General features: G+C 41.5%; 1 protein-coding gene across 5 annotated transcripts in view; it reads right to left on the bottom strand.

The window, feature by feature from the left end:
- Nucleotides 1-2,304: 2,304 nt before the first annotated feature.
- LOC122539812 (oxysterol-binding protein-related protein 6-like) overlaps nucleotides 2,305-16,471 on the bottom strand; it is a 96,463-nt gene continuing 82,296 nt past the window's right edge. For all 5 annotated transcript variants that reach the window (XM_087977794.1, XM_043674876.2, XM_087977792.1 and 2 more), the window contains 4 exons: nucleotides 16,159-16,303; nucleotides 12,886-13,012; nucleotides 10,492-10,614; nucleotides 2,305-9,392 (listed from right to left, as the gene is read on the bottom strand). In XM_087977794.1, coding sequence (XP_087833920.1) covers nucleotides 9,284-9,392; nucleotides 10,492-10,614; nucleotides 12,886-13,012; nucleotides 16,159-16,303 — 504 coding nt within the window. In that variant the 3' untranslated portion in view covers nucleotides 2,305-9,283. The remainder of the gene's footprint in view (nucleotides 9,393-10,491; nucleotides 10,615-12,885; nucleotides 13,013-16,158; nucleotides 16,304-16,471) is intronic.

Below are 16,471 nucleotides of genomic sequence, written 5' to 3' on the forward strand. Positions count from 1 at the left end.
GGGTTTCTTTTGAAAGTTGGAAAAAAAATAGAAGCAGCCTGGATGGGCGAGGTCACTTTCACAGACCAAGATTCCTAGTTTTTTTTTAGCTTTTAGATTCAGTAGAAGCTGCTAGAGTCTTTAAGAAGCAGCAGCTATTTTTTTCTGTCTGTAAGTTACAGCTAGAAGCTGGAGTTTATCTTCCTATGGCTGGCTGTGCACATGAAAAAATCTGTTTTCTGAATTTTTCTTTTTGCCAAGGGGTATCTTTATATGGGATGTTACTATATTGGAACAGTTAACAGAATAACAGATACAGTAACCATTACTAATTAAGTTTTCCAATAGAGTTACATCATTCTAAATTCTCCTTTCTTTTGTTGTATTTTAATTATAGTTTGTGATTTTTGAGAAGAATTGTAGCTCAGGTTGAGATTTAGGTTGCATGTTTGCTCACTGATCTGAAAACAAAGCTATCCGTTCAATCTCTGAGAGAGAACTGGAAATGAAGTCAGCCACCACAACAGACCAAGGCACATAGCTAGCGGGACAGAACACCAGCACATCAATGGAGGCTCACCTAGCATGGTGATGAAACGTCTGAAAATGAATCTTCCAGCTCAGTGAGTAAACTTTCAACCTTTAACTAGAGTGTTGGATTAAATTGTGCTTTGCATAACGTTGAATAGTTTGACCAATCAAATTGCATCTGGAACACGGAACTTTAGGGTCTAGCTTACCTTCTTAAGATATTTTGTGGGGATCTGGTCTGGTCCATAACAGCACACACCATCCTGACTTGGAACTATATATTCCAGAATGTTACCCCAAACACCACACCCCACCCCCTCCAAAACTTTACGATGTGCCTACACCACAGTCCTGTAGCTGGTTCATGGAAGCAGCTCAGCACCACTTTCAAGGGCAATTAGAGATGGACAATAAATGATGGTCTAGCCTGCAACACCTACAGCCTGTGAACAAATACTGAAAAAAAAACACGCTCCAACTGAATGGCAGAACAGGTTTGAAGTGCCCAATGGAATTCTCCTGGCTCCACGTTTTGCAAATTGATTATCAAAAGTGTATTTTATCTAAAAGTAGATTTACATTGAGGGTCTGAATGATCCACTATGGTGCCAAGTATTCCCTGTTAGAAACAGGTGCATGTTACAGTAAAAGTTAGCCATATTGAGCAGCTTTCCTTAATTATACTTATTTTGTGGACCCATTGTCATCAGAACTCCTAGTGTGGTGACAAGAGGCCATTCAGTCTGTTGAATTTGTGCAGGCCCTTTAGAGGGGCAGTGTGGTCACTTCAGGAAGATCTGAGTGAGGTAAATAGTGTGATTGATATATTTTTAAAATATCATTTATTGCAAGTTAGAGTTCTTGGAATCGGGATTAGTGAGAAACAGGCTTTTTTAAAAGCCTAACTAAGTATTGCTGAAATCTTTGCTGATTTGTTTTAAAACAATTTGTGTACATTAGGGTTTTACAACCAAACAAGATAAATCAGCTCCAGTTTAGAAGGTTAGCAGAAAATATTTAGACTTCAGGGAAATACCCACGTCTTAGAGATGCTTTCATTTAGTTTGACTTTGAGTTTTGAACAGTACTGTGGTATACTTTGAAGATGCTTGCATAGACCAATACTCATCAGAAGGATAGAGTTATGCCAGAGCAAGGCATTACCCCAAAGTGTTGTGATAAAACCCTGAAGAGGTTACTTAAAGCCAAGTATGTTTAAGCTCAGATACACAAGAGCTCCACGATGAAGTTATCTGCTGCTTCAGTTTATACGTTAAAGTCACAAGTGACTTAAACTTGAGGTATTAAAAACATGGACTCTGGTGTGGCAGCACTGTATGAATAATGCTTGTGTGTTTGGTACCAGTATTATGTTTGGATTAATAGGATTACACTTTTACTGTGTTGAAAATCCTTGAATTGGTATTTTAAATGAATAATTTGTTTTTTTTTCCATTTTACTTCATTTGTTAATAAGCTTTGTTTCACTGTTTAAGCTAAATCTGCAGCATTGCATGCATACAATTCAGAGAGAGACCATCATGCTAAAACAAAACATATTAAAATATGATCCATTAAGCCAGGTTTCTGGCTGGGATTTGACAGGTCCAGGAATATCATCAGCTTGGATCATAACGGAACCAGTCGGAATGTATGTGTTCAGTGCAGAAAGCTGAAGAATGGAGAATGAAAGCTAATCCAGCACATCACTTTGAATTGCTCCCTCTCCCCACATATTTTATACATCTATAGGGTAAAAGGGAGTGGGACAGAAATATCACAAATACTTTTGAATCTGAGGCAGTACCATGTATTTAATAAACATTTTTTGAAGGTGCCAAGTACAAGGTTTCAATAAGTTATTAAACATTTTGTCAGATAATGTTCAAACGAAGGATTTAATTTTCTTTTGATACAAATTAGGTATAAGCAAAACACCTGATTATGCAAGACCCATTTGCATATTGCATTCATCATTTACCCAAATCATACAAAGATTTTCCAAAATTCATAAGTTAGAGTAAATTACATCTCTCTGCCATAAACTCCAGACTTACTAGAACATTTCAAAATGAGTACTACTTGTTGTTTCCATGCCTGGATCAGTCCAGTTATCCCATTCTTAAATTTCAACAGTGCATCAGTGAACTTAGCGAAAATGTCAGTCATAAGTGTGTGATAGCGATTCCATACTTAGAAATGGGTAATGGATTTTCATTTCAGTGGAAGCACAGATTGCTGCAGTCAGTAAGTGCCTGATTTACACTGGTGCCTGTACGAATAGGCTTGGAAAATGAGAAATGCAACAGAAGGACAGTGAAGATGATGTTTATTAAAAAAAAAGTTTCCATTCCTCAACGACAAAGTCAAAAGTCACAACACCAGATTATGGTCCAACAAGTTTATTTGAAATCGCAAGCTTTCGGAGCGCTGCTCCTTTGTCACCTGAAGGAGCAGCACTCCAAAAGCTTGTGATTTCAAATAACCCTGTCGGACTATAACCTGCTATCATGCTACTTCTGACTTTGTCCACCCCAGCACTTCCAGATTACTCTCAGTGATGGGGGAAAAAAAAAAAAGGTGCTGCATAAGTGGTAACCAGGCACGTGCCTTTAAACGTAGCTGCTCAGAGCTGCCCCTCATGTCGTTATTATTGATCCCTGTTCAGAAAGCATGTGTGTGTGTGTGTGTGTGTGTGTGTGTGTGTGGAGGCGGTGGTTGATTGAGAATGCTCCTCACAGCTCTTGATATGTTTTCAGTGATATGGTTACTCTGGAGATTTATTATACTGCAGGGACTGTAGTGACTGAGTCAGTGGAACCTGTCCATCACATGCTTAATTAACTGGAGTGCAATTTATGCTTGCATACATTCTGTAGGAGAACAGAGTTCAAAGGGTCGAATGATTCTTACACATTCAATGTTTTCTTGTAAAAATAAATTAGAAAGTAAATGTAAATTGCTGAAAAGACCCTGCTTCCATAAAGGGAAACACAGTTTGAATCTCATCACTGGAAAGCTAGGAGCTCCCTGAATCAGGGGAAGTGATTATCAAACTCCATTCTCCACCCCATATAATGGAGTCCCCAGCCAGGAAATCAAACAAAAGAGTTACTCTTCTTTGCAACGGTGACAGGAAATCTAGTTGCAGGAGTAACACAGGCAATTCTTAGCTCCCAGTGACATTAGAAAGTAAAAGCTTTGCCCACCCCTCCCCAGCTTGACCTGATATCATGATAACAAGTATGAGATGATGAAGTTGGCAATACAGTGAAATAATAGTGATCCCAGTCCAGCTGGGACTGTGGAAGGGTCACCTTTGAAAGCAAATACATTATAATTGAAAAAAATATAGTTTGTCATGTCAGAGAGACCCATTGTTTGAGCTTGCGGTCATTAGGGAGTGTGGGAAGATCAATGGGCAGTGGTCAGAAAGATCTAGGGGAGCTGTGTGCATAGCGGTTTGCTTCTTTCAACAAGAACACACACTGGGATGACTACAACAGTGCAAACGGTACTCAGTTTACTGGAGTGGTGAACCACGTCATAGTCGACTGGATTTTCACAACAAATTCACTGATTCTGGCATTAAACCAAAAAAAAGTTTCCAACTACAGCAGTGAGCAAGGCACAGAAACAAGTGATTTAAATACTTCCCTGCAGTCATTATCCTGGGAAACATAACATTGAAAAAAAAAGTGTCCAAAATCAAATCTGCTTTATGTGTGAGTTTTCCCCCATTGTGGAACCTATACGTTCCACAATCTCTAACATTACACAAACTCTGGGTGGACAGGGTGGTAGAGCAGGGGTAGATTGCTAATGGTTTTAGCGGAGAAGGCCAACTAATATAGAAACAAAACAAATCCTAATGTTTTTATTGTTAATGTGGACTTGGAAAAGCAGAGCTTTTAAAGAATGGAGATAACATATTTGGCCAAGATATTAAAAGCAGCCTAAAATTTAGACAGACTTTTCTTCTTTGGTAATGTACGTAGCTCCATTTTAACTGCTTGCATGTCATGAGCACCTGATGAGAAGTCTTAGATCCAGCTAAATTACTATTGCTCTCATTAACAGAATTGTCATCACCAGAGAAGAATAATGAGGCAAGTGTGCAATGATAGCAACAGAAACCATCTTTAATCCACTTGGATATTGAAAACCAAACTACCGAAGAACTAAAGGAGTTGTGATCAAGGTCAATGGCAATGGCAGGGAAAAGAAAACAAGTAGCGTGGCATGTAGAACTCACTGCTAATGTGGTTCTGGTTTTGTACAGTGCCACCAACTCTATTTATCCCAGTAGACTTCTTGAGAGACAGACAACAAACGCAGATCAATGACTGCTAGTTCATCAGGCCAGGGAACATTTAAAAGAGGAGGTAAGTATTTCTTTACTCACAGGGTGGTCACTACCTGGATTCAGATTACCATATTGAAAGATTGATCCAGTCCAGGTAGCTGATAATCCTTTCACAAATGAAGAAGTATAAAGCAAACAAATTTCCATCATTTAAACTCGGTCAATGATCCTAGATACCATCCCCAAGCTGAAAGTCAGCCTTCATATCGGGGGGGGGGGGGGGGGGGGGGGATTTTTCTCCTGTCAAAACTGGCCATATTGTCAGGAAGTTAAACTGAATGACTGGTAACATCATAAAGGTTAAGGGTTTTTGTTAAATCCACTTCCATTTTCAGGCCTGGAGTGATTATTGGTTTTGGTCTGTACACCACAAGTCTCAGTTCACACATTGTGCAGATTTGATTTTGGTAGTTTTAACAAATCTCACTAGATTATAAAGGAATTCATATCTCAAAATATTACAGAAGTGATGGGAGCAGAAAATGGATTCCAATAATTATTTCAGGAATTATCAATTCGATCATCATACCTCAGTAAATAAAAAAATGGAAGATCATGTGTTCTGATAGGGCTGTAGAGTGCCTGCCTGCAGACATAACATCCCACTTTACAGGTATAAATACCAGCTTTATACAACAGTAGAAAGATCAGACAGCAATTACACCAACAAATGGTAAAAATGATGAACATTTCCACACTCCATTAACAGTTTCGGAAAAGACCCCCAACATGTTCAGGTTGGATACTATGATATGGACAGACCATCTGTGCAAAAGTAAACCCTTCACAACCATTACCAGAGGCAAGTCGGGTCAGCCAATGTTCATTTAGTTTTCTCTCTCTTTTTATTCACCACTACACTTGACTCGCTTGAAAGCAAGAACTGTGAAGGGACTTAACCTTCTCCACTAGCTCCCCGACTCGGCAAAGCTCCAATTCAACATTTGGCTTTTTGCTTCTCTTTTCAGCTCTACAATAAAAATTCTGCAAGTGTATCACAAAACAAGATTTTCTTCATTCATCGTCATGATGTTCAAGATTGTCCAGCAAGCAGTGATGAAAATGATAGGGGAGGAAGAGGGAGAAAAAAGGATTGTTTCCTTTTTAAAAAATCGAGTGAGACAGTTGGGCTTATTTACTGCAATGGTCTGATATGCTAATGTGTACAATTGGAGAACAAGCTTAGAGACCACTGCCAAACTCCTTCCATCCCATCCTTTTGTCACATGGGGATAGCATTCTGCAGATGCAAGGCAGACCTGCAAACCCAGCCAAGTGAACATTGCTCATATACAGGCCATAGGTAACCAGCATCTTCAGAATGTATTACCGTGGGGTGCCCTGCACAATGTGCTGATGAGTCAGGCAATCTGCAAAGGCATCTGGGAGGATGGACTGGGGAGCAATCCTCAGCATGAATCCAGTTGATTCCACTCCCAAGCCAATCCTAAGAATAGAGAGGAAGACTCGAGCATCTTGCCAGTTTAGCTGGCTCAGGGGTAGCTTTTCTTTTCCCAACAAAACATTAAAGATTAAAACCTATTCAAGACAAACAAATTAATAAAAAAATTTCCATTAAGATGTAAGTGCCTAAACTGAAGGCAAGAATTGCATGTGCTTAAGGCCATAGAAATGATCTCATGAAAAATAAAATACTAGCCATTTAAAATCTCTTACTGTCCTATAAATGATAGAGTTATGAGCACTAGACCCAGCAATTAAGCAGGATATCAATACATCGTTAACTGCAAATGTACACACACAATATATTGGAAAGTATTTTAGATGTGCAAGACCTTGCCATAACACAGAGAATGTAGTTTAGAACAGTCAATTTCACAGAGTCTATTGCTGCTTAACAATCATTCACCGTGTTTATGCTATAACTGCCTTCTACCCTGATTTTGGTTAAGAAAAGCTCAGTTTTGCCAATCTAATCAGCAGACTGATGTCCATTGTGACCTCACTGGATACCACATTTAATCAGATAGCTGCAAGATTGTGATAGCTTTTTCACATGGGTCCCATTAAATTTCAAGCAGGGCCTCACGGTAGCACTGATGTGTAGATCATGAGCAAGCTATATATTCTGGTGATGCGTTGAGAGCATCTGTTGCTTGCTTTCCCTCCCTTTGCTGGCCTTCCTCAATGTCAAGATCAGAAAATTGTAGTTGCACACGAGGATCTTCATAGCCACACATGAACAAATTTGTGGTGGAATAATCCCTGATCTTTGGAAGCCATGGCAGAAATGTTAAGCCACTTGGGAATTTTGCCACATTAAAGAGATTGCAACAAGTTAGCAAGCACCTAGCCTGTAATATATGCATTCATGGGTCTCTCAAAGCAGGGCTGCATTATATTGCAATTGGGAAACACGTCAGCAGACTTAGGAGACGTTAGACACGTCTTACAGGATGAAACCACAATGACTTACAGGTTCCAAACCCTTCTCAGGAACGCAAACACAGCTAATGGCAGCACCGCTTGGAGCTCAGGAAATACCATGGATTGTAAAACTGCAGACTGCCGTGAGCCCCACACATCTGTACAACTCAGCAATTAAATCTCTTAGGATTGCCACCAAGCAAGTTGCTGCTATGAAAGCAGGGCAGATTGTGGGGCCTGGCATAAACAAGCAGAGGATGAAACTGCTTCCAACAATTACACAGCCTTCACAACAGAAATAAGATGAAGCAGCACCAGGCACCCTTCAGGCATACTTTATTTTGATTATATTCCTTTCGCCCTCACTTCGGCATTGACATTATCCTCAAACATGGCTCTGTAGAACTGGCAGGATATTATGGATCGTAACTGATGCGAAATTACTTTTGTAACTTTTCCATGTGCTTCATTATTACATCTCAAAAAAATACTCAGATGTCCAACTGTGTTAAGTTATGCCTAAGGTTAGCCTTGAAATACAATCCAGTCAGGGCAGTAACCTTGCTGCTCAACCTCTACAGCGTCAATATAAAATGCTGTTGCCCTCTGCAGTCTGTCCTGGTTCATCAGGCAATAGAACTGTATCCATAATTCCCTCAAAAAGAACCATCCATTTGCACGTTCCCTCCCTTCTGATCCTTCTCTCTAGTTTAGGATTCCCAGATAAAGCACTGCCCTCTGAATGTGCTCTGCGATACCTCTCTGTTTACATTTAAAGAAATGGCAAATGTAAATTGTTGGTGGAATGATTAATCTAAAGACAGAATGATGGTGGTGGTGGGGGGGGGGTGGTGATTAGGAGCGTTTTGAAAAAAGTGCTGTTATCCTATCTCAGTGCTTTTAATACCTTTTAAAGAAATTTCAAATAACTTTCTGTGCAAGTATTTTGAAAGATTGAAAATAATCTGTAACAAAGCACAGATAATTAACTTTAGTAAGTCCCCTTTTCATAATAGAAAACTCATGGTCTGCCCTGCAGCTGATGCGACTCTGATTACTCCCTGGGGATTTGGCAGATTTAGACAACAGAAGGACACAGCATCACACTCGCTGACATTTTCCAGTGAGTTCGTTCCTGCAAATGTGCAACCTCTTCAGGCAGGAAGAGAAAGTGACCTTTTAAACCAATACCGCGATACTGAAGGGCTGAATGCTTATATTCAAAGTTGTGAGGTGCACCATTTTAAAGTTTACCTGTCTACAGAGATGAGGGTGGAATTGTTTGAGAAAGCAAACTTCACAGCCAAGTGTTCAGGTGCATTGTCAGCTCTCAGGGACTGGGGAGAATACCATAGCTTTTCTTGAAGAAAGAAAACGCTGTTTCCATATTCCAGACCTAACCTCAACCCAATGAAAAATGTGCTGGCTCCAAGCAGAGACCTTCTGAAAGGCAGTGGGCAAACCAATCAGGCCTTGAAAAGCAGTGGCGTTAATTGTAAAGTGAAAATTTCTCCTCCAGGACCAGCATTAATTATGAAGACGACTTTTCGAAAAAACAAAACAAAAAAAGGAGTTGAGCTTTTCTTATAAACTAAAATCAGACATAAAACAAAGAATTGAATAAAACCACCAGATTATTTTACATGGAACACAATGTACTACTTCCAAAGGAAAAATGACAATTGGAGTTTTGACAAGGACAGATATGGACAGGTCACAATTGAGACAGGTGTTGTATAGCAAGTGCAGGCAACCTTGCATTGTTTCTCTAAATAATGCACTGTTTGAGATAACTGGAGGAGACACACCTACTCCACTTGCTTTGTTATAGAGCAGGAAGAGGACATTGTTTTGCGCCTGGCACACTTTTTTCGCCTCAGACAGCTGTGCTGGTCAACTGTGCTCTCTTCATATAAAACGTAAGGCACACCCACTAAGAGGTAATTCAGAGAAGCAGGTTCTGGGGCAGAAGCACAAAGAGACACAGCAGTCTCGGATGTACAGCTTGTAACCGCACTCTCACCACAGCACCGGATTGTCCAGCTTCGAGAATCCAGGATTCTTCCTCAGTTCCCAGTAGGTTCCGTTGCTCACCCAGGATTCTTTTCCACTGCTATCAACAATTTTCCTGGAAGGGAGACACAGCACAGTTTCGTTAGGAGTGTCTTGGCACCCAACGGCAATCGCAAGCTATTCAATGTGGTTTGTGTGCTTCGGAGTCAGAAGGCAATGGGTTCAAGTTGAAATAGAGGCAGGTTCTATAAGGCTGCAGCCCCCACAATGGGAAACGGAGGATCAAGGACACAGGTTCACCCCAGATTGAAACCCCATTCTATTGGGATCATCCTGATCCACACCGACTGCCCAGTCAACCAAATGCCTGAGTCGTCCCAGTTGCTGTAACACTGACCTTTTACCTGCATGGTGCCGTCTGGGGTTAGCATCTCCAACTTTCATCCCATCACATGGTTGACCAGAAATCTCTCCCATTCTCATGGACTATCGTTTAGAATCAACAAACCAGAGTTCCTACAGTGCAGATAGAGGCTATTCAGCCCATCACGTCTGCACTGAACCCCTGAACAGCATTCCACCCACACCCCCTCCCGTAATCCCGCATTTACTGTGGTTAGTCTACCTATTGGGCTCTACAGGGCAATTTAGCATGGACAATCCACCTAACCTGCACACTCTGGACTGTGGGAGGAAACCAAAGCACCCAGAGGAAACCCATGCAGATACAAGGAGAACGTGACAATCACCCAAACCCAGGGTCCCTGGTGCCGTGAGGCAGCTGCGCTAACTACTGCGTTATTGTGCCACCCTACTGAATATGTTGGTAGGATATGAGAGTTGATCATTAACGAGATATCCACTTCATGCACTTTCCTTGGTCACCGAGTCCCAGAGTGGGATTTGAACCCAGATGTTCTGGTTCAGGGAGGCAGGAATGCCACCTGCTATACCACAAGTAGGGGGGGGGGGGGGAAAGAGTGGGAAAGGAGGGGGGGTGGGGGGAGGAAAGAGATTCCCCAGTACAAAATCAAAATCAAACATGTCCTGATGTTGGTGCACAGCCACCCCTCCTCAGTCCCAGTTTCTAAGACAATCTGCCCCAGGGCTAAGGTCTTGACGCAGTATCAGCAGTTTGTGATGTTGCAACCCACTGCGTGTTCAAAAGGAGGAGAACTAGCAAAGACTGGCCTCCATAACTCCTCCCAACTTACGTAAAGAAGCGTGACAAGTACGTCATGTTGTTCTCCTCCATGATCCTCCTCCTGTCTCTCTGCAGCTGCTCAATTCTTTGTTTATGAACTTCTGCTGCCTCAGTATTCCCCTCCTCCAGGTACCTGTGCAAGTTAAGATACAATACCCTGAAAGTATTTTCAGGTGGTGACTGGATAATACATTACTAAATTATTGGCAAGAGAGAAACGATACAGATAAACACAAGGCAAAGCGGTAAGAAAAAAATTCTCAACAATGAGAAAGGAGTCGACTTGTCAACCAATTGTTATCCTTTCCTCCTGCAGCAGAAATTGTTGCAATCATTTGCAAATTTGGTATTTGTCCTATCGAGTGCAAGTTGAAAAGACTCAACAATTAATTATTGCTGAAAAGAAAGACAACGATAAACCAAGGACACAGATGTTTAAGGTAATTGACAAAAGGTCAAGGATCAGATGAGGAGAACAATGTTCCTTACAAAAGATCAGGAGTGCACCGTCTACAAGGGTGATGGAAGTAGATTACTAGGGAAAGTGGAAATATTTAGAGCCCTAGAGAAATAGCAGGGAACTTGGTCTTTAATTGAGATGATGGGCCAAAAAGCCATGTTCTGTACTCCATCATTCCTAGCAAAACTGACGTCAAATCAGGGAGGTGATGGTCTAGTGGTATTACCACTAGACTATTAATCAAAAGATTCAGCTAAGGTTCTGGGAGTCTGGGTTCGAATCCTGTCATGGCTGGAATTAAATATCTCCCATGCAACTAATGTCAATTGTTTGGGAAAAATCCATCTGGTTTACTAATATCTTTCAGGGAAGGAAACGGTCATCCTCACCTAGTCTGGCCTGCAGTCCCACAGCAATGTGGCTGTCTCTCCACTGCCCTCTGAAACCTACCCTAGCAAGCCACAATTGTACCATTCGCAAAGCCTCAAAGAAATGAAACCAACAGACCAGGAGATATTGACCTAGGCACCAGTGAAGACAACCGCAGGATTAGTCCGGTTGAACCTGCAGTGCCCCTCAGCACTGGAATGGAAAACCCCTTGTTTCTGATTTGTTTTTAACTGTCTTTTCATTCTTCTCTGCAGGTCAGTTAGTTTAACATCTATAATTGGGACCTTTATCAGAATCTACTCAAATACAATGTCCCCTCCTCGCCAACTGATACAAATAACATTACAAAATCATTTTGGGTGAGAACTCAAAGGTTTACAAATAAAACCTTTCACCAGAAGGCAGCAATGCAATAATTTATTCATAGAAGGCAAGCAGATCGTCAGGATGAGTTAAATACAAACTGGCCTTGCGCTAACACAACAGAAGTCTTGAGATTCAGTGGGCAGTGACCCTCCCTCTTGACCAAAAGCTCCAGGTACAAGTCTCATTTGATGGCCACAGAAAGGGGGTCATGTGCAAACTTGTCAAATTCAGACATGGTGGATGGTAAGCTTGGGAGAACTTCTGGGTTAGCCAGAACCATCTGGTAGCTGCAGCATTATAGCCTCATCACATTAAAGACTCAATGGGCAGATTCTGGCCACGAGCAAGTGTCATCCTCATTCTAAGGGGCTATCACACACAAAGAGAAGATCTGCAATCATGGACAACAAAAACAAGTGATCATAGAGAAAAAAAACACCCAGGGTTGAATTTTGCACATACACCCAGCAATACATAGTGCATCAGGGATGAAAATTTGTTCTTTTGTTTTACAAAGGCAGATCGTTCAGATAGTCTGCCACACTGGGATGAAAGCACGAGAACTGGTGGCAGGGTCTAGTGGTGTTTGTATTTTCACAAGAGGTCTGGCTGCAAAGGATGTAAGCCACTGATCCCCAGAGACTTAAACAATCCAGGTCTTTTTCAATATATAATTTCAGTTACATCACACTGTAAACCTTTCTTATAAATTCTGTGTCATACAATCTTATACTCCACAACCACCAGAAGCAGCAGTGCTCTGAAAGCTAGTGCTTCCAAATAAACCTGTTAGACTATAACCTGGTGTTGTGAGATTTTTTAAAACTTTGTACAGATCCCCAGATCCATCTGTGACTTGGAGCATATTTAGTGGGGCCCAGAAACTACACTGAGATGTCAGCATGTGAAATCACTGAGGCACAAACCTTCCCATTTTGTGCACATTTTTGCTCTTATCCACTGAAACAGGAATTAATGTGCACAAACCAATTTTGTATCGATGCACCATCATCAGACAGAAGATTCTATGATTAAAATTTTAATTATCTTTCAGAGTGTCACAACATTACTCAGTTGAATATTTTATGACCAAGATATCAGTGGAGTTGAAGTTTACATGACGACTTTAGCAGTAACTATATATTAGTTCCAGAGCTGATGAAGGGTTTATTCAAAGCAATCCCCTACCTCTGGTCAGGTCGCAGGCGAGTATCAGTCAAGGGTAGGATTCGTTTAAGATCAGGAATCAATTCATTAAGTTCTCGTGCAAAAGTGGTGAAACCATAATAATTTTCGTGATCTTTCGGTATAGGATCTGAAAGGTGAAGAGAAAACCCCACCAGAAATTTCCATTAGGAATACAGTCAGGATAGAGTACTGTATGCTGGTTGTAATCAAGCTATTGAAACGACTGTTGTAAAAATCATAACTGCATCGTCACAACCTAAAACTCATTCAATCTAAAAAAGCTGATGGGTTTTATTTATTTAAAGTCCCACACAAGGCACAATATGCAACTCAAAACAGAAAATAATGGAGATTCAGCATAATGGAGTCACCAGCAACTGGGAAAAGACAGTTCAATGTTTTAAATGTGGACCTTTTAGCTGATGTAACATCCAGAATTAGCCCTTGCTTTTTTTATTTCATCATTTCCCTGTTGTTGATTGCATCATCAGTAAGGAGATGGTGGCAGTGGTCATGACTTTGAATTGATAACCAAGAACTACTCTGGTTTGGAGACATGCCAGCTGGTGGAACGGAGGGTGGTGGTACAGGGTTGTTTCTCAGGCTGGAAGTCTGTGCTGCAAGTGTTGGTGCAGGATCTGGTGCTTTTCGTCATTTACATAAATGATGTGGATGTGAATATGGGAGGTACAATTAGTAAGCTTGCAAATTACACCAAAATTGGCAGTGTAGTAGACAGTGAAGATTATTATCTCAGAGTACAACAGGTCCTTGATCAGATAGATCGATGGGCTGAGTGGCAGGTGGAGTTTAATTTAGATAAATGCGAGGTGCTGCATTCTCATAGGCAAATCAGGGCAGGATTTAGACAGTTAAATGGTAAGGCCCTGGAAGCAGCGAGGTGCATGTGTGTGTTGTGCGTTCCTGAGCAAAAAAAAACCTTGGGGTGCAGGTGCAGGTTCTTAGTTCCTTGAAAGTGGAGTTAGGTGCAGACAGGGTAGCGAAGGCAGCATTTAGCATTCTTGCCTTCATTGGTCAGTGTATGGAGTATAGGAGTTGGGATGTACAAGACATTGGTGATGCCACTTTTGGAATACTGCATGCAATTCTGGTCATCCTGCTACAGAAGGATGTTGTTAAACTTGAATGGGCTCACAAAAGATACATAAAGCATGTGGCCATGATTGGAGGATTTAAGGTACAGGGAGAGTTTGAATAGGCCGGGGCTGTTTTCTCCAGAGCATCAGGGACTGAGGGGTGACCCGTAGGAGGTTTATAAAATCATGAGGGGCATGGATAGAATAAGTAGAGAAGGTATGGAAGTCCAAAACTAGTCGTCATAGGTTTAAGGTGAGAGGGGCAAGATTTAAAAAGGAACCGGAGAGGCAATGTTTTCACACAGAGGGTGTATGTGTATGGAATGAGTTGCCAGAGGAAATGGTAGAGGTTGGTATAGTTTCAACATTTCAGAGGCCGTCTGGATGGGTATAGGAATAGGAAGGGTTTAAGAGGGAGAGCAGTCAAATGCTGGCAAATGGAACTAGATCAATTGAGTTTTTCTGGTCTGTTTCCGTGCTGTATAATTCTACGACTATGAAAACCTGGTACTGAAAGCTAGTTCGAGTTTGTGAAGGGAAGGAAATGTCTCATCCTTACTCTGACCTGAACAGACTAGAAAGCCCTATCAATCAAGGGCTATTAGGGCAAGACATGCTGGCCTCATCAACAAAATCTGCATTCTGTGAAAAATTACATTCTTAAAAAGTCCCAGTCTGAAAGCTCTCCTCTCTGCATCTCACTTCTGACCTTTTAAGATATGGTTCAAAACCTTCTTTTGCCAAATGTTCATAAACTCACAGATGTTTACAGTAGAGGAGACCACTCAGCCCATCATTCCCTTGCCAGTCAAAGATCTGACTACACTAATTCCATTTTTCAGCTCTGGGCCCATAGCTTTGGAGAGTACAGCACACCAGGTGAGTATCTAATTACTGCTTAAATAGACTTCTGACTCAACCACCCTAGCCAGCAGTGAGTTTCAGATTCACACCACACACTGGGTGAAAACATTTCTCCTCAACACCCATCTTAGTCTCTATCTCTTACCATAAACCTGGTATTGACTCCTCTAGTAATGGAGAAAGTGCCTCTTATTCACCTTATCTATGCTAGTCATAATCTTCTACACCTCCATTAATCCCCCTCTCAGTCTTTGCTGCTTCAAGGAAAACAATCTCCCAGTCTATCCAATCAATCTTCATTGTTCAGACACTCCAGGCTAGGCAGCATTCTGGTAAATCTCGATTGCATCCTCTCCAGTGCAAATACATTCTTCCTAAAATGTGGTGACCAGAACTGCATACAGGATTTCAGTTGCAGCCTAACAGTTCCAGCATAACGTTAAAGTCACGTTAAAGTTACAGTCCTTCCGCACCACAGGACTCCTCTCTGAGGCAGACAACTGGTGGTGGTTTAACAAAAGGGTCATCATGCCTCAGCAAGGTGGGTGAGGGTGGGGGTGGTTGGGGAGGGTGGTGGTGGGTGGGGAAGAGGTTGAAAAAGAGCCTCCTTCCTAATAACCTCAGCTGCTGCAGGAATTGAAGCCACATTATTAGTCTCACTTTTTACCACACACCAGCCATCCAGCCAACCAACCTCCTTACTTTTGAATTCTGGGTCTTAGTTAAGTATCCCGTATGCCTTCTTAACCACTTCGGCTTCCTGCTTTGGTATTTTCAGGGATTGTTGATGTGCACATCAAGCGCCCACTGATCTTCAATATTTTCCAAGATCTGACCATTCAGAGTGTAACTCCTTGCCTTGCTAGTGCACTTCAAAGACCCACTTTTAGAGATCTGAACAAAAGATTTGGCTGAGTTAAAATCAGATCCCTGTTGATCCTTTCAGGTAGGTGCAAAAGATACCATGGCACAAGTAAAGCAGGGGATTTCCCTTTTGTGGTCTGGCCATAGCTCTGGCTCAATTAACACCTAAAACAGCTTATCGGTCATTACCACAATGACTCCTGTAGAAATTTGCTGCGTGCAAATTAGCTGCTGAGTTTCCTCTCCAACAAAGAGTGAATGGAGAAATTTCAGCTATGGCTGTCAAGAACTCTGAAACCATCAGATGTTGCGCCGAGTGCTATATAAATGCAAGATGTACCTTCTTTCATTAGCAATCACTCATCAGAGCATTTGTGGAGAATGAAAGCTGCATATAATCCTAGATATGAAACAGCCCAGGGTAGGAGGTAAATGTAACATTGCTTACTTGGTTTCCAAATGCATTTAGCGGATTGTGGCCCACCACAGTAAAACCCCTCGTGCCATTTGCCAAACAGTTGATGGATGACTCTTCCACTCTGATCCATCACAGAGCCCTGAACCTCATTCACATTCGAACTCCAGTATTTGGTCTGAAAAGGTTTAGAGAGAGAAAGAAAGTGTAGCATCTGGGGATGAAGTTGTTATGAGATAATCTGCATGCGATGATACAACTGACCTCCAACATGCAGAGACTATAAGAATGAAAAGGACCATACTAGAGAGCAGTCATCAATATTGTGTACAGCAGTATGCAAATA

The sequence above is a fragment of the Chiloscyllium plagiosum genome, unplaced genomic scaffold, assembly GCF_037043375.1.
Source record: "Chiloscyllium plagiosum isolate Xiang-an unplaced genomic scaffold, Cpla_swu_hap1 HiC_scaffold_32, whole genome shotgun sequence".
In the NCBI taxonomy this organism is placed as follows: domain Eukaryota; kingdom Metazoa; phylum Chordata; class Chondrichthyes; order Orectolobiformes; family Hemiscylliidae; genus Chiloscyllium; species Chiloscyllium plagiosum.